The sequence below is a fragment of the Taudactylus pleione genome, unplaced genomic scaffold (assembly GCF_031769625.1).
Source record: "Taudactylus pleione unplaced genomic scaffold, aTauple2 ptg000089l, whole genome shotgun sequence".
Lineage (NCBI taxonomy): Eukaryota > Metazoa > Chordata > Amphibia > Anura > Myobatrachidae > Taudactylus > Taudactylus pleione.
The window spans coordinates 11144936-11171869 of record NW_028284491.1 but is presented as its reverse complement, the minus strand read 5'-3'; the positions used below and the strand labels follow the sequence as shown (position 1 = coordinate 11171869).

Genomic DNA, 26934 nt, shown 5'->3' with positions numbered 1-26934 from the left:
CCCCACGGTAATTGTAATTGGGGTAAAGATAACCTTCTTCTGAAAAGAAACCCTCGCACTAAGTATTCACCTGATAAAAAGCAATCAGCCTTTCGGTTTTAAAATGTAACCAATATATATATTAATTGACAAAGTTAAAATGTATTTTTAGCAATGTTAAAATTCCATCCTTACATTGCACAAAATTGGTGTGACCTCTCTTTAAGAATGATATTATATCTTCGGCTACATAAACCTTTCAGTTAGTAGTTCCTTCTTACATCAATACCCAACGCGTTTTGTCAAATTGACTTCTTCAGGGGTCTTTAAGGAAATATTCATATGTTTACATATGAAACATATGAATGTCCTGCGTACACATCTGGAACATCGAGTATCATCGGCCCCTCACGCAGAATTACAACAGGTCTGACTTTACTGAGAAATTGCTAACCTCATCGAACGCAGTGAGTACTCAAGTTGCGTATGCCGTCGCAGTGGCTAATTTATGCACGCAAGTAACGGCGTTCTAACGGACAGGCACACCTGTGTTTCTGAGACCACTTCTCCGTCTTCACTCTCAAACGCTGACCTCCTGCTACTCACTCTGCGGTAGCTTTGTGTCTGCGTAAGTGATCGCAATGCTAACTCGCGCACGTACACTGGGGTGCATGCACAGTACGCACCATCGGCCAATCTGCGTACGCTGTTGCAGTTGCAATCTGTGATGAATCAGACCCCTAGTTAGATTTCCCTTTATATACCTCCTCAGCCTCTAAGAAGTGCTCCTTGCAGGCTTCTTCTGTCCCGACAGGGGACTCTGTAGAATCCGTGCAGGATTCCCCAGACTCTTCCCAGGAGGACGATGAGCTTGGGGACCCTGGCTGGGAGGATGCATAAGGCAGGGAGGAGGATACACCAGCTAGCCTGGGTGTCCGAGACTTGATTGAGGCAGTACATAAGACTTTAAATATTCAGGAGGCTGAGGTGCCTTAGACCAGTAGTTCCTCTTCTCTATTTAAACGTAAGAGAAAGCAGTTGTCTGTTTCCCCGAGCTTCTCTCATTTTATTGATATCTTAAATGAGGCTTGGCTTAAGCCAGGTAAGAAATTTTAGGTGCCTTGAAGATTCAAACACACTTGCCCTTTAGCAGCGGGTGACACATAGGTTTGGGTAGCACCACCCAGGGTGAATGCTCCCATAGCCCGATTGGCAAATGCTACTAAACGTTATTCATACAGTGCAATCAATTACACTAAAAGTGAAGACTTCTTGTTTTTGCTTCTCCAGTAGAGTTAGATCTCACTCCTTCCTTGGCTCCTCCAGTTACTCCCGCAGGGGGACCTTTCAGGTTTGAATTTCATCAGCCCCTTGTTGGCCTAGCCCCAAGCTGGCTGCATGACACTCAGAAGGCCCATCTCCAGCATCAGGTGGTATGGACCACTTACTCCAATTCCAGGACGTCTGGCTCCAGACCTCTGGGTGAGCAGAATTGTGTTCAGGGGTTATATCCTCGACTTGGAGCATCCATGGGCCAAAAGATTTTGTTACACCACTTGCCAGAGATTCTGTCAGGAAGACAGTCTTGTTTTCAGTGGTGCCTTCTCTCAGATTCCAGAGTCTTTGCTCCAGTTCCTTCTCAGCGAAGTCTTGGTAGACAAACCAGATGGTTCTTTTCATCTGATCCTCAATTTGAAGCTGCTAAACCCTCACCTGGTTTTGGCGAAGTTCAAGATGGAGTCACTGTGCTCAGCTATGGATGGTGGGGATTATCTGGCGTCCATAGACATAAAGCACACATATCTTCATGTACACATTTGGCAGGGTCACCATTCACTCATATTTTTAGTTCCAGGCTCTCCCATTCGGCATGTCTATGTCATATGGCTTCTGTGTTATGATGCAGAGAAATCACAATCTTTTCTTATTTAGACTACCTTCTTCTCAAGGCTCCCTCCAAGACCATGCTCCGTCAACATGTTCAGGTAGCTGTGGACACTCTGGAGTCTCACGGCTGGATCATAAATTATCCCAAGTCAAAGTTCACTCCTTCCCAGGAGACTATATACTTGGGCCTTTTATTCAGCACTCTCAGTCAAAGAGTCTTCCTCCCACTACAGAAGATTTGGGATCTCCAGGACTTGGTGAAGTCCCTCCTACGGCTTCCTCTAGTTTCAGTACTCTGATGCATGTAACTTCTGGGGAAGATGGTGTCATACTTTGAGTATGAAATCAGGACAATAGCAAAGCTTTGGACTATACAATGGCAGATTTTACGTTGATCATCCAGAACAGGGTCTCATCTAGACAATCTGCTATTTCAACTGTCCATCCAAACCAGCCAGTCTCTTCTGCGGTGGCTTCACACTCCGAATCTCTCCATTTTCGGTGTTGGACTGTGTGTTGGTCACTACAGATGCCAGCGTGACAGGCTGGGGTGCAGCCACTCTAGAGCTTTGCATTCAGGGTCTTTGGACCCCTACTGAAACTTCTCTTCCTATCAACATTCTGCAGTTGCAGCTGGTCGGGAACGCCCAACACTCCCAGGGCCGACCGAATCCGATACAATCGGACAACCTCGACCGTGACCTACATCAACAAGCTAGTCACCAGGTACTGACGGAGGTGTCTCACATTCTTTGTTGGGTGGAGAGGCAGGTCCCCGCAATTTCAGCTGTTCACATTCTGGGGGTGGACAACTGGGAGGCAGACTTTCTCAGTCACTACACTGTCCATCTCAGGAAATGGGAACTACACCCGGTAGTGTTTCAGCTGATTGTGGACTGGGGGGGGTTGCCAGAGGTGGAGCTCGATCAAAGAATCCTTAGGCTCTTTTTGTGGACGCAATGCCGGCACTTCGGTTTTTCCAGTTGAGGTACCTCTTCACCCTCGCCTACCATGCTGTCCAGGGTACTTCAATGAGTTAGCTGAGCGTGTCTCCAGGTTATTCTAGTCGGCCTGGATAGGCCTTGTCAACAGTGGTGCACTCTGCTATAATGCATGTGACTGCTCCTCCTATCCGCCCTCATCTACGTCCAGATCTGCTTCATCAGTGGCCCTGTCTGCACCCAGATTTACTTTATCTGGATTTGACGGCATGGTTCTTGAGTTCCAGATACTGAGGGCTCGTGGATTCTCTAAAACGGTGGTTCATGCCTTGATTCAAACTCGTAAACCAGTTACGCAGGCACAAAGACGGAAATGGCTTCATCAGTGCTTCCAATTAGAAATCAATTTAAAACAGAATGATGTTACACTCCTGTTAGTAACGTTTGCAGAGAGCTCCTCTCACACTGTTAGGTCGTTTCTTTCCACACTGCATCAATCTGTAGAAAAGATCTAATATGCAGTCTCTCGTTTCGACCCTCCACAGGAAAGAAATTGAATCCAGTTATGTCTCGAATTTAACATAGGTTCTGGAGACTTTATATTTCCTGGTGCGAGCATCGCAACCTTTTGGCTGCTGTCTTTTGGTTGCCCCGCATCTTTGCTTTCCTTCAAACATGTTTGTCTCAGGGCCTTCGTCTGTCTTCGCTCAAGGGTCACATTTCTGCTTTTTCTGTCCTCTTTCAGAAGTGGTTAGCGTTATATTCTGGAAGTCTAGACCTTCCTGGGGAGGTACTTCGCATTCAACCTCTGTACGTCCCTCCTATTCGGAATAGGTATGAAATACCGCCGGCTGCAATTCCCGGCAGCAGCAGTAGCCCGACAGCTCAACAGATCCCGGCAGCAGCAGGCCGACAGTGCTGGAAATCCCGAATGTCCTGAGGTAAGTAAAAACTAACCTAACCTAACCCTCCTTAGGGGTGCCTAACCCTAACCCCCCCTCTTCCCCGCTGCCTAAATCTAAGTCCCCCGGGGGAGGGTGCCTAACCCTAAACCTCCCTCCCCCTAGCCTAATCCTCCCTCCCCCTAGCCTAACCCTAAGTCCCCCCGGGGGCCCTAAACCTAACCCTCCCCCTCCCGCAGCTGTCCGCTCGTCAAAATGACAGGCGTCTAGATATAGATGCCTGTCATTTAATCCACGCCGGGATAAAGCAGTTGGGAAGCCGGCTGTCGGGATCACGTCAGCCGGTTTCCCGATTGCATCCCCTCCTATTCCTCCTAGGGATGTAAATTTGGTTTTGGATGATCTTCAGTGGCCCCCCTTCGAGCCCCTTGACACCGTGCAGTTATGGTACCTCACTTTAAAGGTTTTGTTTCTCTTGGCCATTGCATATGCTCGCCGGGTCTCCGAGCTTGCAGCATTATCCTATATGCCTCCCTTGGCCATCTTTCATCCTGACGGTGGTTTTTGGACTAAGCCTTCTTTTATTCCAAAGGTGGTTTTCAAGTTCCGTCTCAACCAGGATCTTGTTCTTCAGGCTTTTCCTTGGCCTACTGCTTTGTCTGACTCCTCATCCTTTGGGTCCATGCTGTGTGGATCTACATTGACCATATGGCTCCTCTTAAATTAACTTATTACCTTTTGGTCTTGAGTGATGCCCCTTAAGAGGGGTTGGCTGGAGGTTCACTCCTGCCATTCGCCATGCTGATCTTTTTGCAGGTATACCTGTTCATCTTCTCTTTGGGCTCATTCTACTCATGCCTTCTGGGCGGTTGGTCAAAGTGCTTCCATTAAACAGCTGTGCAGAGCTGCGACCTGGTTCTCTGCATAGGGTCACCAAATTTTACTGGTTCCATACTTTTTGGTTCTAGTGATTCTAGCGTTGATGGCAAAGTTTTGTTAGGCTTGCCTTGTGAAGTCCCAATGTCATTACCAGTGTCCCCCAGCATGGATGCCAGGGGAAATTAAATGTTGGTACTCACTGTAAAATCTCTCCCTCGTAATCCAACTGGGGGACAATACGCTCTGTCCCTGTTGTTGTTATTTGTAGTTCCTGTTTGGGGCTATAGTACTCTTCCTCCATATGGCATTGTTAAAAAATTACAACTGCGGTCCGGTGGAGGTGGGAGGGGATAGAGAGTGGGAGGGGGGGGGGGGGTCAGAGCCTAATACTTAACATTTTAGTGCCTGAACTCCTCAGCCAGCCCTCTACCAAATATCATTGCCGGTGTCCCCCAGCTGGTTTTTGAGGAAGAGATTTTACGGTATATACAAAAATCTAATTTGTCTACCAACTTTTTCTCTCTCTAAAGGTGGGTACTCACTAGACAATATGTCATCCGATCCTGCGGATAGGAGCGAACTATCTGGTACATAGTCTAGTGTATACCCATTATATGCACGCTCCTGCTGGTCGTTGGCGACATCCCACGGTGGAGTCGCCCCTACTGCAAGGCCAACGGGGAATTTCGCGAACTATGTCACACTGCAGAACACAACATGGCACTTTCCCTTCCCCCTGTCTGGGCCGGCATCGACAAGTGTGTATGCACTTGCCGCAGGCTGGGTCCCGTCGCCGGTGATATCGTGCTGGGTACACAACGGCTAATGTATACCAAGCTTTAGGCTTAGTACATAGGCCACTAAATGGTTGAAGATCATATGATAATATGCGTACCAAAGCACACTTGTTAAAAGCGTATCTGCAGGAGTTTATCTTTTCAGGTTTGGCACCCCTCCCAGAAGAGAATACTTTGTCACTTATGAAAAGGAATGCCTCTGCTTCATCAGATGGCTGCATGCAGCCTCATATATAAATAAAAGATATATAAATGGTGATGGTGAGCCATGTATTTTGTGTGGGGCTGGAGGGATCCACCCACACAAGGTTCGAAATAGGAAATGTGAGAACAGCTAAGGGCTGCCTTGTGGATAGAGCTCAGTTGAGGCTAATGAGGCAGACCAGTCAGGCTGCTAGAGAAGACAGTCCAAGTGGGACTGTTGCAGCCCCTGGAGGCCGATGTCCAGACCTTGTGTGAAACTGTAGCAGCCAAGCTGCAGGACAGGAGGCCAGGCCCATAGAGGCACAAGAGCGACTTTTGTGTGAAAGCCAGGAGCCTATGTCTATACCTGTGAGAGACCGGACTGAGACTTTTGAGAGACTTTTATTACGTTTGCAGGCTAGCTGCCCATTGTAGGCAGAGTTCAAGAAGTGAGTTAGTGCACTGAATGGAGGCTACTGTAGGTGTTTGTTATTTTTGTTCCTGAATGCTGACAGTAAAGCTCCATTTATTTAATTTAAACCTTTAAAATCTGCGTGTGGATTCTTATGCACCTAGGCATTGCACTACTGACCTGTCTACTGAGGATTGTGAGGCCCCGTGGTCTGTGGGCCTGATTCAGAGCCGGACGCTCTGACCAGAGCGCTCGCTCTGAATCAGGGCCCTCCTACCTCAACTTGGAGCGGCCTTATGGACCACCCACAGCTTATGCGAGCGTCCATGATGATGGTCGCGATGGTCAAGACCATCGCGACCATCGGGCTTGCGACGGAGACCCTGCGGTAGGGTCTCGCTGCCGCAAGCCCTGGAGTGATTTTGGCTCTATCAAAGCCAAAATCACTCCCACTGACATCACTAGTGATGTCAGGTGGGCTGGCTTCAGACAGTAGACGTTCCCATGGGAACGCCTCCGTCTGGCAGCAACGCCACCGGCACGCCCACCAAAGGGGGCGTGCTGTCAATCAACATCGACAGCACGCCCCCTTTGGTGCGAGACCCGGAGCGACAGCATGCGCATTTGGGTAACATCGACCCGCTTGCGAGCGTCCTGCGCTCGCGAGCGGGTCTGAATGAGACCCAGTGTTCATATGAAAGGCCCTTCATTGTTGGGTGTACGTGTGGACTAGTATCAGAGCCATTTATCTTGGGAATTAAGGGCCTGATTCAGAGCCGCTCGTAAGCAGCCACCCGTTCGCTCCGAGCGATGTTCGCACATCTGCGCATGCGTATGGGTCGTAATGCACATGCGCCAACCAGTCAGTGCGGTCGGAAATCGAGCGCTCGCAAAATAGCGAGTGCCTGCTAATTTGAGTGACAGGATGAGGCGTTTGTGGGTGGTAACAGGGGAAGGTGCTTGAAAATGGGGAGTGGAGATCTGAACGCAGGCGTGCCAAACGGTCAAAACGGGCGTTTTAAGGGTGTGCATAATTAACAAAGCAGCGTCATCGGCCACGTCACTTGGTTGTCTCTTAGCCTGAACTGTTCGCATGATTGCGGTAGGAAAATCCAACCACTAGCACTGCAAGCAGTTCAGACGCCTTTCGATGTACTCGATCAATCTAATACATAGCGGAGATTATGTATGATGCGAACGGCTAGGGGGCGTCTTTACAAAATAGCGAGCGCATATTTCGTTCGCTCGCTCAGACATAGAGGCGTCAACAGACCGCAAAGAGCGAGCGCTCTATTAAAATATCCGACCCCTTTTTCTGAACGAGCGACCGCAAATAGCGTCCGGCTCTGAATCAGGCCCTAAGTCTCTCAGCTTTTACAATGATGGAGTAATGTGTATACTTCTCAGGAAATAAGTCTGCATTGTCGATGTACAAGGAAATATATGTACAGAGCTCAATTACTTTTGCCACTTGCCAGATATCTGTCATAAAAATCAAGGACTCCTACATCTGGCACATTGATGTTTCTGAAATTGGAAACTCAGCACGTGTTTACCTGAGTGATGGAGTCACATTGCTGTGCATCCTGCATGGGATCGCCTGGTACTTGTCACAAAGACAAATGCAACAAATGCACTGCCAGGGTAAAAAGACAAAAATAAATCAAATTCTCAACAGTGAAAGTAAAGAACTGGAGGACACGGTCCTTTAAAAGCAAATAGATCTAGAAATATTGTATTAAATTGGCTTATGCTCTAAATAAATGTAAAAATACTGCACATAGGATCAACACTATTTCTAATGCTGCACAAATAGAAGTAATATTAATACCAGTCCCTCCCTTGGCTGTGACTCCCTTCACTTCTACTTGGCGCAGATGTGACGGGACTGCAACTAGAGGCCTGGCTTCACCAACACTACACAAAATGCTAAAAACTGCAGCATACAATAGAAATATATTACAGTTAATGGACTGGACTGTGCTTTTAATCAGTACCCAAGTAACTTGAAGCACTAGAATTGCTCTGCTAATTAGACACAGATCCATTTTATTATTATTGTTGTTATTATATCAACACTATATGTGCCTATTTTCAGAAACCGGAAGATTCCTTGCAGCCTAAAATGACTGATTTTGAATAAATGGGTGCGTTTTTTTCAGTTGCAACCAATCGGACACAGTCATCACTATCAACTTTTACACTTACACCAGGTCAGAGTTTCCTAAATTCTGCCATTACAGTCCAGGTTTTAAGGATATCCATGTTTGACTTCAGATGGTTAAATCAAATTGACTGAGGTACTAATTATGTCATCTGCACTCAAGCATGGATATCCTTAAAACCTGGACTGTAATGGCAGAGTTTGTCCAAGTCCTGAGCTAACCGCTAACACAGCTGAGACGCCTGCAGGAGGCTGGAATTGAGACTTTTCGATGGCCATGTTTGTTTTAACTTGAGATTACATGCCCACACCATGCCCTAACTGTACATTCGTTGTGACTGTCTACGCCTTGCAGTCGCATTGATGCCCAGTTTCTATAAATCCAGCCCTGGTCTTAGCCCCCTAGTTGCTGGTTTATAGAGGTGGAGGTGTTGCCCAATCAGATTCTACTTATCATTTTTCTAGCACCTTCTAAAAGAAAATAGCTAGAATCTGATTGGCTGCTATGGGCAACACCTCCACTTCTATGATCCCACACTTTAGTAAATATACTGCCTAGAGTGCAGGACTTTATGATATTAACTGCGAATCATGTCATCAAGTTCTTGGACTGCCCACTTCACTGGGTAATTTGGCAAGATTCTGGAAGTTGGCTCACTCTCCCAGGAGTCAGGGAGAACTCACTGAAATTCAGTAGACCCTCTGACATTTTGGGAAAGCAATTATGTACTCAGTAAGCATCTGAATGGTAGTTTCCAGAGTCTTTTGGGATTGGAACTGGTTCTGGGCCCTATACTGCTCTGAAAAAAAAAAAAAATTGTGGCTCAATTCCTGAATATTAATGGTTGTAGCATTTCAGTTTTTCTGGTGCTATGAAGATATCTTATCATTTTTAAATTTATCACTCATTACATCCAGCACTACATCCAGTTCCTTCTATTACTGTTAGAAATGGGTTGGGTACACGCTCACTACGCTGATAATGCCGGCGGTTGGAATCCCGGCAGCGTTTTCCCGATGGTGGAAATCCTGATGCATGCAGGTAAGTATTCTAACCCTAACCCACCTATCCTGCAGCTTAACCCTCCCCTCCAATAGTCTAGCCCCAACTGTTCCTCTCCCCCACCCCTCATCCTCCCCCTCCTAGTGCCTAACCCTGACCCCTAAACCTAATACCATCAGGTTTGCAGCCATCAGGATTCCAGCATCAGGATTCTGACCGCCTTCATTGTGTGCGCCCTGGAATGCTGACTACATCCCCTAGAAATGACCAGCAAATGTGACTCATCCTGTGGTGGGTTTTAATGTATAACTGACATAGTAAATCATTGTCCAGTATATGTGTGTATATTTTCATACCATGTGTATTTATTTGTCTGTATGCCACCACTGTGCTTATTACCTTGTATGTGACTTAATGCAGTGCGCTTGTGTTCTAGAGCAGTATGGCTTATTGTCAGCGTGTCTGTACATAATGCAACTAGAACCTTTATACCATGTTGTGCTGTTGGAAAGCTATTCCTGTCTAGCTAGATAGAGGGAAAACCAAAGAAAATTGTTCCTTCACTGCGTTTTATGTCTCCTATAACTGTTATACAGTGTCATTCCCTGCTTGAGATTTTCTTCTTTCTTTCCTGCTGATTGGCTATGACAGAGCTGTGTTGGCTTTCAGCAAAACACTGCGAATAGTAACACAGAGAACAATGCTTTTGATTTTGCCAACCACAGTTCAGTTCTTTTTCATCTTTTTTTGTTTTCTTTTAGAAACTCCACGCAGCATGTTCTGTGCTACAGGGCACATGTTCACACATCTGCGTTACCCTAGATGACTGCATGAAATATGTTAGCACCAACCTGCATCCGCTTAAGCTTACCCAAGACCCTCCTCTACCTGTTTTACCAGGAGATGTCGTTGGCAGCAAGCTCCCGCAAAGTCGCAAGGTAATCTCTCGTGTCTGTTGTCACTCCTCTCTTTGCCAGTATTTCACTTTTGTAGTTTCTGTGACCTGATACAAGAACAATTACTAAGCCAGACGTCTCCCCACATTAAGCTGGGTGAGGCTTTGTAGCTTGCAGACATGTTTATTACAAAGGAGCATTTGCAGAACAGTGTGATTGGAGATATAGAGTGTAACTTCATTCATACGCCTACATTTGAAAATATGTTCTATTCATTAATCTACTGTACATTGATCCCATAACCTAGCTAAGACTTCATAGTGATCGTACCCTCTAAGATTTGCCCTCTGCAAATGATAGTTCTGTTTCAAATACTGAATTTGTAGGAAAATTGCATTGTGCAGGGTAGTACTGAAGAACAGTTTCTCATTTGATTGACCTTTTTGAAAGGACAGTTTGACTCATGATGATCTTCCCAACAAGGTCTTATCCACCAAGAAGCATTGGACACAAGATCTAAGAATCTCTTCTTATATAGCTCCATCTTACAGCTGACAAAGGATGAGGGTCTTGCCGTGCCACTTGGCCCCCTTTTTCTCCAGCACTATGGTCACTGGCTTCTCTGCAGTAGGAGTTTAAGGAGTAAAAGGAGTCCACTAAGCCCTTTCCTGCATTCACTATGCAGTGAATGACAGTATGTGAGGTGTAGGGACAGGAGAGGAAGTATTCTACTTGTGTCAGTTGGAACACTTGCTCCTGCAAAATGCAGGCTAGTGACCAGGGGTGGAGCAGTAGAAGGGGTTGGAATGTCATAGGGATTCTTTCTTTCTGCTGTGGAGGACTCCTGGTGAAGGTTTTAAACACTTTATTCATTTTCTTTTTTAGGAAAACGCAAATTTTGTCGTTTAGCCCTTATTATTTTCAAGGCTCTATAATTAGAAGGACATTGATTTTTAGCATTTAAACCAATTCTGACACTTACTGTAAGAGCTGTGACTATATAGCACTGATCTGGTGCTGCATAGATTAATGCCACCAGGTTATTGATCATTATACATTTCCTGATTAAATTCATTATTTTCCTGTTTCTTCTTCAGGGTCCATAGGGATCCACAGGGATACCATGGGGGTAATGTGGTTGGAGAGATCCAGGCACCAAACAGTTAAAGCTTTCAGCTCCCAGTATGCCTCTGGTTCTCCTTCATATTTACCCCGCCCCTAGCCACAGGCCAGTTGTTCGTTTGGTGCTGCAGGATTCAGACGCACCTTTGTAACAGGGGACTGCTCAGGCAGTCCTAAGCTTTTATTTTATGTTTTTGGGTTGGCAGTACTGAGCGTCTGAATTAAGACGCATGTACTGCGACAACTCCTACATCTGCTGGGCCGCAACACCAGCAACAGGGCTGGTGATTTCTGCGGGTTTCGGCTGAGATTGTTAGCAGCGATATTGGGACCCGGACTGCAACCGGACGCTCGGAGATGTCAGGTAAGGTGTTCCTCGCTTACAGGGAATCGCGCATGGCAGTCCTTGCTTCAGGTGTAGGAGACGCATCTGGGAGCACTGCAGGTACAAGGTACAAAGGGTGTTTCTACTAGAGGACAAGATAGCGGCCCTATCATTTCGAGTACACAAACTGAAGGGTATCCATTCTATCAGCGATGCAGGTCCTGGGATCTATGGTATCCACTTTCAAAATGATGGAGTATGCTTAGTTTCATTCCAGGCCCCTGCAAATATTGATTCTCTCCAGGTGGAATGTATAGTGTCAGCTAGTAAGGTCCCAGAGGATCCTTCTCACACCAGAAAAGGATCTCTCCCTCCTGTGGTGGCTGAAAAAGGATCATCTGGACAAAGGTCATCCATTCTGGATTCCAAATTGGGAGCTTCTCAACATGGACTTCAGTCTTCGCGGATGTGGGGCAGTGACAGGTCATCACACCTTTCAGGGAAGATGGACAAATCAGGAAAAGTCATCTGCCAATAAACATTCTGTAACTGCGAGCTGTATACAAAGCACTTATCATTAGGGATGTGCGCCGACCCCTGTGTTTTGGTTTTGGATCTGTATCTCGTTCAAGGTTTTGGATCTGGATTAGGTTTTGCAAACCACCCTCAAGTGTCTTGGTTTAGGTTTTGGATCTGGATTTTTTAAAATAAAAAATAGATAAAAAGGTTAAAAACACAGCTAAAATTATGTAATTTATGCAATCCAAAACCCGAAATTCGGATTTAAAATCCGAATTCCGAACCACAAAACGATCAGAACCGTGACCCAGATCTCCTCCAGGAGATTAGAACCGTGACTCTGATTTACCTGGATTCACAAAATTCGGGTGGATTTGGATTTCTGGAGAACCGAACCGCCCATCTCTACTTATCATGGCACAGAACCTACTCCAATGCAAGCCGGTCCAGATCCAGTCCGACAACGCGACTACAGTGGCTTAATCATCAGGGAGGCACGCGAAGTCATGAAGGAAGTGACAAAAGGTTCTGATTTGGACAGAATGTCCTCTTCCAGCCATCTCTGCGATATTCATACTGGGAGTCCTCAATTGGGAAGCAGACTTCCTAAGTCGTCAGGATATACATGCCGAGAGAGTGGTCTCTCGACCCGGGAGTGTTTTCAGCTCTTGGTGAACAAATGGGGTCTACCAGACATAGACCTCATGGCATCTCGTCACAGCCACAAGGTCCCCAGGTATGGGTCTGGGTCCAGAGACCCATCAGCAGCATTCATGGACGCACTGGCAGTAAGATGGTACTTCAAGCTGGGGTATCTCTTTCCTCCAATTTCCCTCCTCACAAGAGTTCTCAGGAGATTCAAGGCGGAACAGTAATACTAGTGGCTCTGTCTTGGCCCAGACGTCATTGGTTCACTGACATATGGAATCTATCCATAGACAGTCTGTATCATCTTCCTCTATGGCAGGATCTGTTAACACAGGGTCCCTGCCTGCATCTGGATTTTCCTCGTCTGGCTTTGACGGCGTGGCTCTCGAATCTTCCATCTTAAGAGCCATAGGTTTCTACAGCTCTGTGATTCAAACGATGCTTAGAGCACGAAAGCCTGCCTCTGCCCGCATCTATTACAGGGTTTTGCATTCTTTTGCTCAATGGTGTTCCCACAGAAAGTATGACCCTAGGTATTTACGGTTTCCCGGGTACTGGTTTTTCTCCAGGCTGGGTTAGACCTTGGTCTTCGCCTGGCCACTTTGAGAGTGCAGGTTTCTGCATTGTCAGTCTGGTTCCAGAGAAAGATTGCTTCATTACCAGATGTTACATTTTTTGTTTCAGGGAGTACTGCGAGTTCAGCCTCCTTTTGTCCCACCGGAAGCATGGTGGGATCTGTCTTTGGTTCTTAAGGGGCTACAAGCTTCCCCATTTGAACCTCTGGACTCTGTAGACTTGAAATGGTTGACAGCGAAGACCCCTTTTCTCCTCGCTATGTCTTCTGCATGCAGAGTCTCTGATTTGGCAGTGCTTTCTTGTTGCTCCCCATTTTTTATTTTCTTACAAGAATAGAGCTGTTCTTCATACAAGGGAGGGTTACCTTCCTATGGTAGTGTCCCGTTTTTCATTTGAATGAAGAAATTGTAGTTCCAACTTTTCAGGCTCCAGACCTCTTGTTAGGTGAAGCCTCCCTGGATGTAGTTTGTGCTCTCTGTATCTATGTGGAGTGTACAATCTCTGTTAGAAAATCAGATTCTCTTTTTGTATTATATGGTTTTCACAAACTAGGATGACCAGCTAACAAGCAGACCTTGGCTCGATTGGTTACGTATGACTATCTTTCAGGCTGATCTCCCTGTCCCAAACACGGTGACAGCACATTCTATTTGGTCTGTAGGGCCATCGTGGGCATTTAACCGTGGTGCCTCTGCCTTGCACAATTGATCAGCAGCCATGTGGTCTTCTGTCCACACTTTTCTTAGGTTCTACGCCTGTGATACTTTTGCCTCTCAGGATGCTTCCTTTGGGCGGCGAGTTCTCCTTTCTGCTCCAGGAGCATCAAACCACCTAGAGGGGAACTGCTTTAGGACATCCCCATGGTGTCCGTGTGGTTCCCTATGGACCCAGAAGAAGAAAATAACAGTTATGGTAGACTTGCCATTGATGACTCTTTTTCTTCGAAGTCCATAGGGTCTACAGGGCAATCACCCTGACGCACCTGGCTGTATTGGGTATTTTTTCTTTTGGTCACTGATTCCCTCATCTTGGGTGAGAGTGCTTCTGGTGTACGATTGTTCTTCCTTCTACTCTTTCCTTCTCCTGCCTTGAGACTTGTTTACAAAACTGAAGGTCTGGGGGCAGGCTATATATGGAGGAGGACCCGAGGCATCCTGGGAGTTGAAAGCTTTGTTTGGTGCCTGGATCTCTCCAACCACATTACCGCCATGATATCCCTGTGGACCCTATGGACTTCGAAGAAAAAGTTTATCAATGGTAAGTTGATATTATTTCTCTTAGTGCAGATGAGAACACATTGTCACACTGTTCTGACACAATCTTATTTACAGCATGTGTTGCTTACCTTGTGTAATCTGTGTGCTAAGTGACACTTCCTCTGTTTAAGGTAAAATGTTCCCTCAGTTATCCTGCAGCACCGACACCACACGGGTGAGTAGAAGTGGTATGTTATACTCATAGTCATGGTCATCCTGGCATCTCATGCTGTGATCGATGCCCATCATACCCCATAATAGCAGTCATAGTTCAATAATGAAGGGTAAACCTTGAATGACCACAAATGAAATGCAAGGATCATGATTAGCTCTTTAAGAACCTTACCAAACTGACTTAATGTATGGAGGCAAATGGTAATGACTTGAGTTGAATGTGCCCTGTACCTTGTAGGACGTCTGATTCCCTGCGGAAGATTGACAGGCCTACAGTTACGAAGAATCTTGAGCAAATGGCAATGCGCTTACACACACGGGAACGGCAGTACTTACCTTCCAGTAATGGAACATCAGGGAAAAAGGACCTTGCACTATCCAACCACACTGATGTACAGGTAATAATTGATGTTTATACATTACAGCTCACACCGTGATATAACTTTTTATTTTTGTTTTTAAATCAATTGTGAATTTATTTATAAATTATTTTTTTTTTGCCTTTCTGAAATACTGGTGTCAACTACCGAATATATGCAGATTTAAACCAGTAATATATCTTGCTGATCACTTCTCTGCCACTTTTCGATAGTTAACTTAATAGGTACCAGCCCTGCAATAAACTGTGAAGACGATCAACGGTGAGTTAAGCACCCTGTTACTGTATGTTCACTGATGAGCAGGAGAGAAACCGATGATTGGTCCCGCACTAGAGAAACCTTCTTTTGTTAAGTAGTTGGGTGTTTGAGTTTATTGTGCTGACATTGCAAGAGTGACACTATTGTATGATTAACTTTATGGAGCGTACACACGGTCAGATTTGTCAGACTTGTCAGATTTGTCAGATGAACGACTGAACGATTAAACGATTTGAAAGATTTGAACGATTTTACCAAAGTTTTGAACGATTGAACGATTTTTGACTGCATTAAAATGAATGGAATCGTCCAAGTCTGACTGCAAACCCATCAGATGTCAGATATCGTTATCTGACAAACGGGAACGCGCATCGTTGATCGTCCGTCGTTCAGGCATGTCAGATATGAACGATTTTCCTTCAGATATGAACGACTGAACGATTTTTAAATCGTTATCGTTCATATCTGAAGGAAAAATCTGATCGTGTGTATGCACCATTACTTGTATTCATTTATTCACCTGATTTGGATGTAATTACCCTCAAATTAAATCTGAAAGTCTGCAGTTAAAGCACATCTTGTTTGTTTCATTTCAAAGCCATTGTGGTGGTGAATAGAGGCCAAAATATGAAAATTCTGTCATTTATGCACCTGACTGTATATAATACATGTGCGCACACACACACACTAGGATCCACTGCACCAAATCACTTACAGTTAATGTTTGGACTATAGAAAGAACCCATGCAAACAGGGAGAATACAGAGATCTCGATCTTGGGGTATATTTAGGAAGCGGCGGCTTTTGCAAGCTGCTCCTTCTCAGCTGGTTTGACCCCAATATTTACAGCGGCACTAATATTAAATGCAGAGGTGAAATATGCAGAGAAGGGGTGGTTTGTAAAAGCCACCGCTTCGTAAATATATCCCTGGTCGAAATCTAAATCTAACCTATGACCCTAGCGCTGTCAGGCAGTAATGCCTGTGCTCTCTGTACTAGATCTTGTGAATGTTACACAAGTTGAAGGACCAGTTAATAATAGCATTCACTTGTTTTCCCAAACATTGACAGAACTATCGCTGTATGACAATGCATTTGCATTAGTTAAGCATCGGTTTACAAGCTATTGTTCACTGTTATCAGACATTTTCTGCAAGTTGACGCCTATATATTTTAACAGACTAAAGCTGGTTACACACTATGCCAATCATGTGGCTGATCGGATTAGATGCTCCCGATCAGCCGAGTAGTGTGTTTACCCAGCTTGATTCCCGTACAGTCGCACTGAGCTAGAGATGGCTCCATGTGTACATTCTTCTATGGGATCAGGAGGTTGGCAGCTTAAATATTAAACTGCACAAAAGATGTGACCTTCTAATCCACGTTGCGCTGCTTATTGATCACGGCAGAGCTATCCTATTAGCCCCGAAGTGCCGTCCGATGCCGGCACTTATCGTGGATATTTTTCCAAAAAAGAATCCAGGATAAGTGCTGTTTTTTCACCCCAAAAAAGGCGATAACACATTGCGGACCCTATGTGTTTTCGTGAGATATATCCTATTCGAAATAATAGGTTAGAGTGAAAAACGGGGATAATCAGCAAAAAAATCAGTTTTTCATCGATCATGGGGATCAATTAGCGCCCGAACAATGTCCGGGGTGATACCGCCCTAAGTCTTTTATCGGCTAACACTCCTGCATGCACACTTATGCAATCATAAGGCTGATATCTGGTAATCGACCAGACAATTGTATAGGTATGTACACAGCATTACTAACAGGACCTCTGCAGTGTATAAAATACTATTAATACTATGCACATTAACAAACTTCTGTCAAAGATCTTCAATTAAAATAAACACCCAGCATTTTTCCATATATATATATATATATATATATTTGTGACTGTGTTATTTATTTCTCTCTCATAAAAGACAATTTGTATTCTATGTTTTAACATGGGTCATTTATTTATATTCTTTAAAGATATATTGTATCAAGAGACTTCGTACACTTTCATAGAACCCCTAATAAAACCTCTTGTGTTGAGTACTAATTACTATCACACAGTTTTGCATACATTAAGAGAAACAGTGTATCTTTATTAAGAGATATTATTAAATAAAAATCTATATATCAATTAGAACTCAGGCCTCATGTAAGACATTACTAAATCTGCACACTGCTAAATACATTTTTGTTTCTTTTTCAGGATTCTATCTAATGGGACCAGATTAAACCTTAATCTCTTCTGAGTATCTTTTGCACAAATAACATTTTTATAGACTTTTTTTTTTTAATGCCAGAAATGTTTATCCTCAAAATCAGAAACCTGCCTGTTCTCAGCTGGTCTCCATTGTATGTGGTGTCAGTTTTTGTGCAGTCCTATTAGAATATGAAATGTAATTATAGAATAAAGCCTAATTTAATGTATTTCTAGACATTTTGTAAAATGTAACTTTTGTAATCCTAATATACCAACAAGTCCCCCCCATCCCCACTATATGTTTATCTCTAAGTGTGTGTGTGTGTGTGTGTGTGTGTGTGTGTGTGTGTGTGTGTGTGTGTGTGTGTGTGTATTCCTTTTATATCTCTCTCTCTCTAATTTGGATGTGCACCATTTTTGTTTGTGTGCCTTCGCATTGTGGTGTCTGTCACCAGAGGTGTAATTAGAACTTTGTAGGACCCATAGCAGAATCTTGTAAGGTCCCCCACTCCCATGGCACCAAGAGGTAACAAAAAACAAATCACACATTTGCCGCCACATGAAAAAAACACATTGGCCCCAAATAAAAACATACCCAGCAATGCAGGCTCAGCACCCCTCTGCTGTGCAGTACAAGTCATTGCTTATCCTACAAGTCTGTGAGTCATTACCTGCTGTCTGACTGCTGCTCATCTTCCGCACACCCGACGCCAGTCCCAGTTTTCAGCGCAGCCTTCCCTGCAACTGTGGCGCCAGTCATTATATCACTTTGGGGGCTGAGCAGTCGGGGATAGCATGCAGCTACATGACCTATGACGTCACACCACCGAGCCGCCTTCAGTAGGGTCACGTCTGGGCAGTGTCTAGGCCACCAGGAAGTGCCCAGCGCTGCCTGGGCAACAGCTGAGCATTATGGGGTGTGTGGTCTAAAGCAGTGGCTGTGCCCTCCTCCCTAAAGTACGCCCAGTGGCAGGGCCACATCTGAGCTGGCCCAGCTTGTTACTTGTTCCCGGCTGTCCAATCTGTGCAGGGGGAGCGGCAGGGCATGGAGGCAGCCCAGGCCCAATAGTAGCCGCACCACTTGCACCTACGGTAGTTACGCCACTGTCTGTCACCCTCCCCATTTTGTGTATCTCACTTTACCACTTCGATCATATCTATCTCCCCACCATTTACCACCACCACCAACATTTTCTCTGTGCCCATCTCAACCCACTTGCCTTGCCAGCACCTTCTCCCACTTTCCCCGTCTTCTCCCTCCACTGCTCCATTCTTGACCCCCAAACTTTTTCCTCCTAAATTTATATGGATTAACAGTGGGCCTGATTTAGATTTGGGAATAGATTAAGAAAGAGAAGGTAACTGCATCTTGGTAAAACCATGCTGCACTTCAGGGGCTGCAGATTTAAAATGTGCAGAAAGATTTAGATTTGGGAGGGATGTGTCCAACCTGAGATCTAACTTGCAGTGGAAAAATAAAGCTGTCCAGCATTGTGGGCTACATGCATAGCAGCCAGAATTTACCCCACATGCAAAAATAATGTATGTATTTACACCTCTTGCAGTGCTCCATGGTTTGTCCAGGTGCAGTTACTCTCCATCTTAAGCTGGGCATCCACTATACAATTATCTGTCCAATCTGGCTGGTGTGAATGAAAACCTGGTAAAGTATGGGAGCAAATGACAGTCGATAATATGGTTTTAAACACTGAAAAAAGGACAAAAAAAATATTGTTGAAATCGGTTACATTTGTGTGTTTTAACCAATTTGTCTGAACAACCATTTTTGGCTATTTTCCAGTGTTTGTGAGCAAATGGACAACTGTCATTTGCTCCCATACATTACCAGGTTTTAATTCCAACCAGCCAGATTGGACAGATACAGTCAGGTGCATAAATATTGGGACACTGACAGAATGTTCATATTTTGGCCTCTATTCACGGTTGCTATATGTGCCTCCCACTTTTTAAAGGGCCAAAAGTAATGGGACTATCAACTCAAGAGCTATTTCATGGACAGGTGTGGGCTATTCCCTCGTTATTTCATTATCAATTAAGCAAGTAAAAGGTCTGGAGTTGATTCTAGGTGTGACATTTGCATTTGGAATCAGTTGCTCTCGACTCTCAATATGAGATCCAAAGAGCTGTCACTATCAGTGAAGCAAGCCATCATTAGGCTGAAAAATCAAAACAAACCCATCAGAGAGATGGCAAAAACATTAGGTGTGGCCAAATCAACTGTTTGGAACATTCTTAAAAAGAAAGAACGCAACGGAGAGCTCAGCAACACCAAAAGACCTGGAAGACCACGGAAACAACTGTGGTGGATGACAGAAGAATTATTTCCCTTTTGAAGAAAAGCCCCTTCACAACAGTTGGCCAAATCAAGAACACTCTCCAGGAGGTAGATGTATATGTGTCAAAGTCAACAATCAAGAGAAGACTTCACAAGAGTGAATATAGAGGGTTCACCACAAGATGCAAACCATTGGTGAGCCACAAAAACAGGAAGACCAGATTAGAGTTTGCCAAACAACATCTAAAAAAAACCATTACAGTTCTGGAACAACATCCTATGGACAGATGAGACAAAGATCAACTTGTACCAGAGTGATGGTAAGAGAAGAGTATGGAGGAGGAAAGGAACTGCTCATGATCCAAAACATACCACCTCATCAGTGAAGCATGGTGGTGGTAGTGTCATGGCGTGGGCATGTATGGCTGCCAATGGAACTGGTTCCCTTGTATTTATTGTTGATGTGACTGCTGACAAAAGCAGCAGAATGAATTCTGAAGTGTTTCAGGCAATATTATATGCTCATATTCAGTCAAATGCTTCAGAACTCATTGGACGGCGCTTCACAGTGCAGATGGACAATGACCCGAAGCATACTGCAAAAGCAACCAAAGAGTTTTTAAGGCTAAAAAGTGGAATGTTATGCAATGGCCAAGTAAATCCCCTGACCTGAATCCGATTGAGCATGCATTTCACTTGATGAAGACAAAACTGAAGGGAAAATGCCCCAAGAACAAGCAGGAACTGAAGACATTTGCAGTAGAGGCCTGGCAGAGCATCACCAGGGATGAAACCCAGCGCCTGGTGATGTCTATGCGTTCCAGACTTCAGGCTGTAATGCCTGCAAATGATTTGCAACAAAGTATTAAAAAGTGAAAGGTAGATTTAGGATTGTTTAGTTTGTCCCATTACTTTTGGCCCCTTAAAAAGTGGGAGGCACATTTAGAAACCATTGTAATTCCTACACCGTTCACCTGATTTGGATGTAATTACCCTCAAATGAAATCTGAAAGTCTGCAGTTAAAGCACATCTTGTTTGTTTCATTTCAAAGCCATTGTGGTGGTGAATAGAGGCCAAAATCTGAAAATTCTGTCAATGTCCCAATATTTATGCACCTGACTGTATCTGACAGAAAATTGTATAGTGGATGCTCAGCTTTACTATATTTACAAATCTGAATCAGGCACCAAATATCCAATTCTTCTGCGGAAAACAAGAAATTAATGCTCAAATCATTTTTATAGGGGGCTGAATTAGAGTTGCAAAAATTCTTGCAAACGTGCACAAGCATAAATATTCAAATTTAAACGCATCTGCTTTGCATCTAGAGTTGCTTAGAGCTTAGGAACTTCTACACTATAAATACAGATGTAACCAAAGAGCAAGTGTAGAACATGAATCTGCTGTGTGTAGGTATAACAATACACCCACAAAACACACAGCTTAGATGGAACTTTAACCCTATTATGTGCACAGCCTAGAGGGGTGTAGGTCACTTATGGCTTGCAATGGCTAGATACATACAGCAACTTAAATTACTGACACGTTTTGTGTATGTGTATTGCAACAAATTTTGTACAACATAAAAAATTACAATCGATAAAGGCTCTAGTGTCCAACTCTAAATTAGACCCCTATACCTGTTGAATAATGTTGCTAAATGTGAGATTGCAATATGTCAGAATGCAATGAGTTAAATAAATGAAAATGTAAGCATATTAATAATAGAAAATTCTTAAGATATATTTTGAATGTAACAACAATGCAAAAATCCACTTGTGTGGGTGAAAGTCTTACTTGCAGAATTGGATCTGGTTTTGTCAGACGTACTTGTCTGGGTGGATGGCAGCCAATTTATATGAGCTATCAATATTTCTTTGGACCGTGAGAGGAAACTAGAGCTTCCAGAGAAAGGTCATAAGGACAGAAGGAGAACATACGAACTCCACTCAGATATCACTCTGGGGCAGTCACACAAGATCACAGCACCTGGAGACAGTAATGGAAGCCATTGTGCCGAAACATCAAACCTATTTCTTCTGCACGGCACAAAAACTGTTTTTCCCTTGGTTATTGTTTTTTATATATTATTGAAACAACTTGCCTTTTTCAGCTATTTAATATTTTATGTGGAACCCTTTTTTTTTGCTTTGGTGTAGGAGTTACCCTATTAGCAGGGGGGGGGGGAGGTTATGATTTACTCTGTGATTCTGTATAACTTATTGTTATCTTTAATTTTTTTATGAATTCCAGTGTGTAACTGTATTATGTAGTAAACTTTGCCTGGGTTTTGGGGTTTTACATAGTTCAGCATGAGTCTAAATACTGTATCATCTTTTGAGATTTACCTCTTAGATGAACATACCTCTGTGCTCAAGAGAACAACTAGTTATTGGTGATAATTATCCATTCATCCGTCCATCAATCCAAGCAGTGCCACATTTATAGAATGTCTGCTGTGTATCTATAGACAGTGAAAAAATATTATTTATCCAGTTTACATTTCGTTAAATATTTTCACGCTAACCTTTACCCTAATTCTAACCTTAACCAACCCCTCCAGCAGCCTAACCCTAATTGCTGTGCCCCCGTAACCTTACCCTCTCCTCCAACAGCCTAACCCTAACAATCAGTGGTGGACTGGAGCATGAAGAGTCCATGGGGGAATGCAATAATAGAGGCCCATAAAGGGGTGTGGCCAGTCAATGGAGTGGGTGTATCAATATATATATATATATATATATATATATATATAAAGCCGTCCTTGGTCTGGAAGTCCCAATAACAATGTTTAACTGCTGGCAGTGCCCTCACAAAAAGAATGTACAGTGCAAAGGTGCTCATGGCATCTTAGAATGAAAACAGAGATAGGCTGGTGCAGATAGGTAGTTCAGAGAGATAGTGTTTGGTAAGTAGGGGTCAGGGTAGTGCAGACAGGTACAGTGCATCCGGAAAGTATTCCGAGCGCTACACTTTATTCACATTTTGTTATGTTACAGCCTTATTCCAAAATGAAATAAATTCATTTTTGTCCTCAAAATTCTACACACTATACCCCATAATGACAACGTGTAAAAGGTTTTTTTTAATACAAATATAAAAAAAAACTAAGAAATCACATGTACATAAGTATTCACAGCCTTTGCTCAATACTTTGTTGATGCACCTTTGGCAGCAATTACAGCCTCAAGTCTTTTTGAATATGATGCCACAAGCTTGGCACACCTATCTTTGGGCAGTTTCGCCCATTCCTCTTTGCAGCACCTCTCAAGCTCCATCAGGTTGGATGGGAAGGGTCGGTGCACAGCCATTTTCAGATCTCTCCAGAGATGGTCAATCAGATTCAAGTCTGGGCTCTAGCTGGGCCACTCAAGGACATTCACAGAGTTGTCCTGAAGCCACCTTTGATATCTTGGCTGTGTGCTTAGGGTCGTTGTCCTGCTGAAAGATGAACCGGCACTCTGGAGCAAGTTTTCATCCAGGATGTCTCTGTACATTACTGCATTCGTCTTTCCCTCTATCCTGACTAGTCTCCCGGTGCATGGTTTCCTCTAAACATAACGCCTGGTATTGACCAGAGAATTTTGTTTCTCATGGTCTGAGAGTCCTTCAGGTACATTTTGGCAAACTCCAGGCGGGCTGCCATGTGCTTTTTACTAAGGAGTGGCTTCCGTCTGGCCACTTTATCATACAGGCCTGATTGGTGGATTGCTGCAGAGATGGTTCTCCTCTCTCCACAGAGGAATGCTGTAGCTCTGATAAGAGTGACCATCGGGTTCTTGGTCACCTCCCTGACTAGGGCCCTTCTCCCACGATCGCTCAGTTTAGACGGCCGGCCAACTCTAGGAAGTGTCCTGGTGGTTCCGAACTTCCAATTACAGATGATTGAGGCCACTGTGCTTATTGGGACCTTCAAAGCAGCAGATATATTTCTGTGCCCTTCCCCAGATTTGTGCCTCGAGACAATCTTGTCTCGGAGGTCTACAGACAATTCTTTGGACTTCATGCTTGGTTTATGCTCTGACATACACTGTCAAGTGTGGAACCTTACATAGACAGGTGTATGCCTTTCAAAATTATGTGCAAACAACTGAATTTACCACAGGTAGACCCCAATTAAGCTGTAGGAACATCTCAAGGATGATCAGTGGAAACAGGATGCACCTGAGCTCAATTTTGAGCTTCATGGCAAAGGCTGTGAATACTTATGTACATGTGATTTCTTAGGTTTTTTTTTTTTTTTATTAAATTTGCAAAAATCTCAAAAAAAAACTTTTTACACGTCATTATGGGGTATTATGTGTAGAATTTTGAGGACAAAAATTAATTTATTCAATTTTGGAATAAGGCCGTAACAACAAAATGTGGAAAAAGTGAAGCGCTGTGAATACTTTCTGGATGCACTGTAGTGGTGAGTATGTAGGAGTCAGGGAGGTAGTGGTGAGCCACCCAGTAACCTTCGCAATGCTGTAGTGCACCACACATACCACCTGTCATGCCCACACATTACACCACACTGTAGTCACCACACACTATACCACACTGTAGTGCCCACACATTATTATGCTACACTGTAGTCACCACACTATGCTACACTAGTCCCCACATATACCACACTGTAGTGCCCACATACTATACCACATTGTAGTGCCCCCACATTGTCACTAAAGTGCCCAGACATTATGCTACACTGTAGTCCCCACACACTATACCACACTGTAGTGCCCACACATGCCACCTGTAGTGCCCACACATTATGCTACACTAGTGCCCATACAGTATGCCACCTGTAGACCCCACACATTATGCTACACTGTAATCCTCACACATTATGCCACCTCTAGTGCCCACACATTATACCACCTGTACTCCCCACACAGTATGCCACCTGTAGTGCTCAAACATGCTCTAGTGCCCACACAGTGTACTCACCAGCAGCATACTCAGGCAGCCAGCAGAGCAACAGTCAGCCTCACAATGAGTCACACACATGAGGCCGCGCTGCTCTTAATCTCCAGGTCAGAGGAGCAAGTGATGGGCTCCTCCAATAAGAGCTCAGCACATGCCCCTCTGACCCCACTGCTGAGATTACTGGGATGTATTATCCAGTAGTGCACTGCGGTGCTGAGTCTGACTGCACTGTGTTCCAGTCCCCTGCATGTAGTTGCCGGCTCTCGCGATAGGGGGCGTGGCTACAAATCAGTGGGGCCCACCGGGGATTTCTTCGAATCCCTGGCAGCCCAATCCAAGCCTGCGAACAATCCCTCCTGCAGCCTAACCTTCATACTTACCGTTAGAAGTTGTCGGCATTCTGACCCGTCAGGATCCTACCGCAGGTATTGTGAGCATTGGGATTCTGACTGTCGGGATGCCAATTACTTCCCTCTAATTACAGCTGGTATAAACTCTGGCACCTTCCACCAGTTGTCACTGTAGTTACTAACATAGAGTTCTGGTGTGACACATCTACAGTCTGATAGAGCTGGATATTGGGGGACATGGGCCTGAGTCACACATGGGGTCTGTGTCAGTGCATATAATGTCGATGATGCCTGCAAGCGGCCAATGTTTTCCGTCTGCGCATGCATTCCAGTTGCACTGATGGTTACCGCTGGGAGCTGCAGAATGAATTTGGACGCAGAGAAAGGCAATTTCAGTGGGTGTTTCTGGGTGATAACAGGTGTGGCTAGCCAGACACATGCGTTGCTGTCATCGACTGTATATTAAAATGACACAAGCGGACATGATCAGATGAAGATTCTGCGCCTCCATAGAACAGGTGCAATCTTCAATAGTGCAACAATTGGTGCATCTTAATAAGCTCCGCGGCAGATTAGCATGAATACCATCGGCCACAGCGTTAGCATAAAGATGCAGTCATGCTGCGGCAAATGAAGCAGTCGTGGCTGCAATATAGCGCATTTCCAAATCAGGCCCACAGTCATACAGACACTCACACAGCCATACAGACATGCACAGGATGAGACATAGAGCAGGGCACACAATATACAGACCAGGGCACACTATATAGTGTCCTCACCTTCTAGGTACAGGATTTGTCACTCTGAGGACTACAGCAGCTCCACCCCATACTATTTCACATGATGTCTGCAGGAGCAGGACTGCACAGAAAGCCTGATTCATGTTTATACGCTAAGACAATTGCAGTTGCGATCGCTCACGGATCGCAAATGTGAAAATATGCAATGACTCCCCCTGCTGTCCAGTGCATAGAAACACCCACTGAAAGATCAGTGAACACAGATTAGTCGACCACAAGCCTGCTGTGTAAGTCTAACCTGTCGCAGATACAGCGTGTCTCCTGACACGCAGAGGGCTCCCCTGCTCCAAGCAAGAACGCAGTGGCTAATTTATGCACGCCCAGAAAACTGATTAAACGGACCTGACATGCCTGAATTTCTCTAGCCACCCCCCATTACCTCCTCCAAACGCTGGCTACCTGTCACTCAATTTGCAAGTTAATCCTGGGGGCGAACGGAATCGCAAAACAGTGCGGCTTATACGCATGTGCAATGGCTAATAAAAGCTCAATCTGCGTAAACCGGTATTTTGGTACAAACCTGAATCAAGCCCAGTGTCTTGTAGCCCTGCCCCCTACTGATCCTCCACCCCTTCTCTGTCCTATATACAGCTTCACCACCACTCTCCCCCCATAACAAACAAAATTATTACATTAGCCCAGTTTAAAAACCAGGTGCACACCTACATGCTAGGTCCACCACGCACATGTGCGTAGGCCAATGCAATGACGTGCACAGCGTGCATTGCAACCAGTGTCTGATTGGCATGATAACAACTGGAGGAATTGAAGAAAGGCCTGCAAATGAGGAGTTACTGATGTCTGATGACAAAAAAAGATGGCGGGGAGAGAGCAAGGAGCAGAGTGGCAGGAGAGCGAGAAGGGAAAAGAGTGAGAGAGTGGAGGCAAGAGAGACAGTAGCAGGAGACGGCAAAATAGCGGGAATGGTGTCAGAGGAAGAGATGGGGAGGAGGAAAGCAAGAAAAAACCCTCTACAGATTGTAAGCTTTAGAGCAGGGCCCTCTTACCTTTATGTCTGTTTGATGGCTACTTATCTATGACCTTGTCCCAGATCTGCCTATAATGCTTC

At 44.6% G+C, this 26934-nt stretch overlaps 1 protein-coding gene across 1 annotated transcript in view; it reads left to right on the top strand.

Annotated features, from left to right (window-relative positions):
* LOC148527367 (pleckstrin homology domain-containing family A member 3-like) overlaps positions 1-17734 on the top strand; it is a 42947-nt gene extending 25213 nt beyond the window's left edge. Inside the window, exons 5-8 of the mRNA XM_088469283.1 lie at positions 9909-10085; positions 14621-14664; positions 14902-15061; positions 17514-17734. Of these exons, the coding sequence (XP_088325409.1) occupies positions 9909-10085; positions 14621-14664; positions 14902-15061; positions 17514-17525 (393 nt within the window). The 3' untranslated portion in view covers positions 17526-17734. The remainder of the gene's footprint in view (positions 1-9908; positions 10086-14620; positions 14665-14901; positions 15062-17513) is intronic.
* The last annotated feature ends 9200 nt before the right edge of the window (positions 17735-26934 follow it).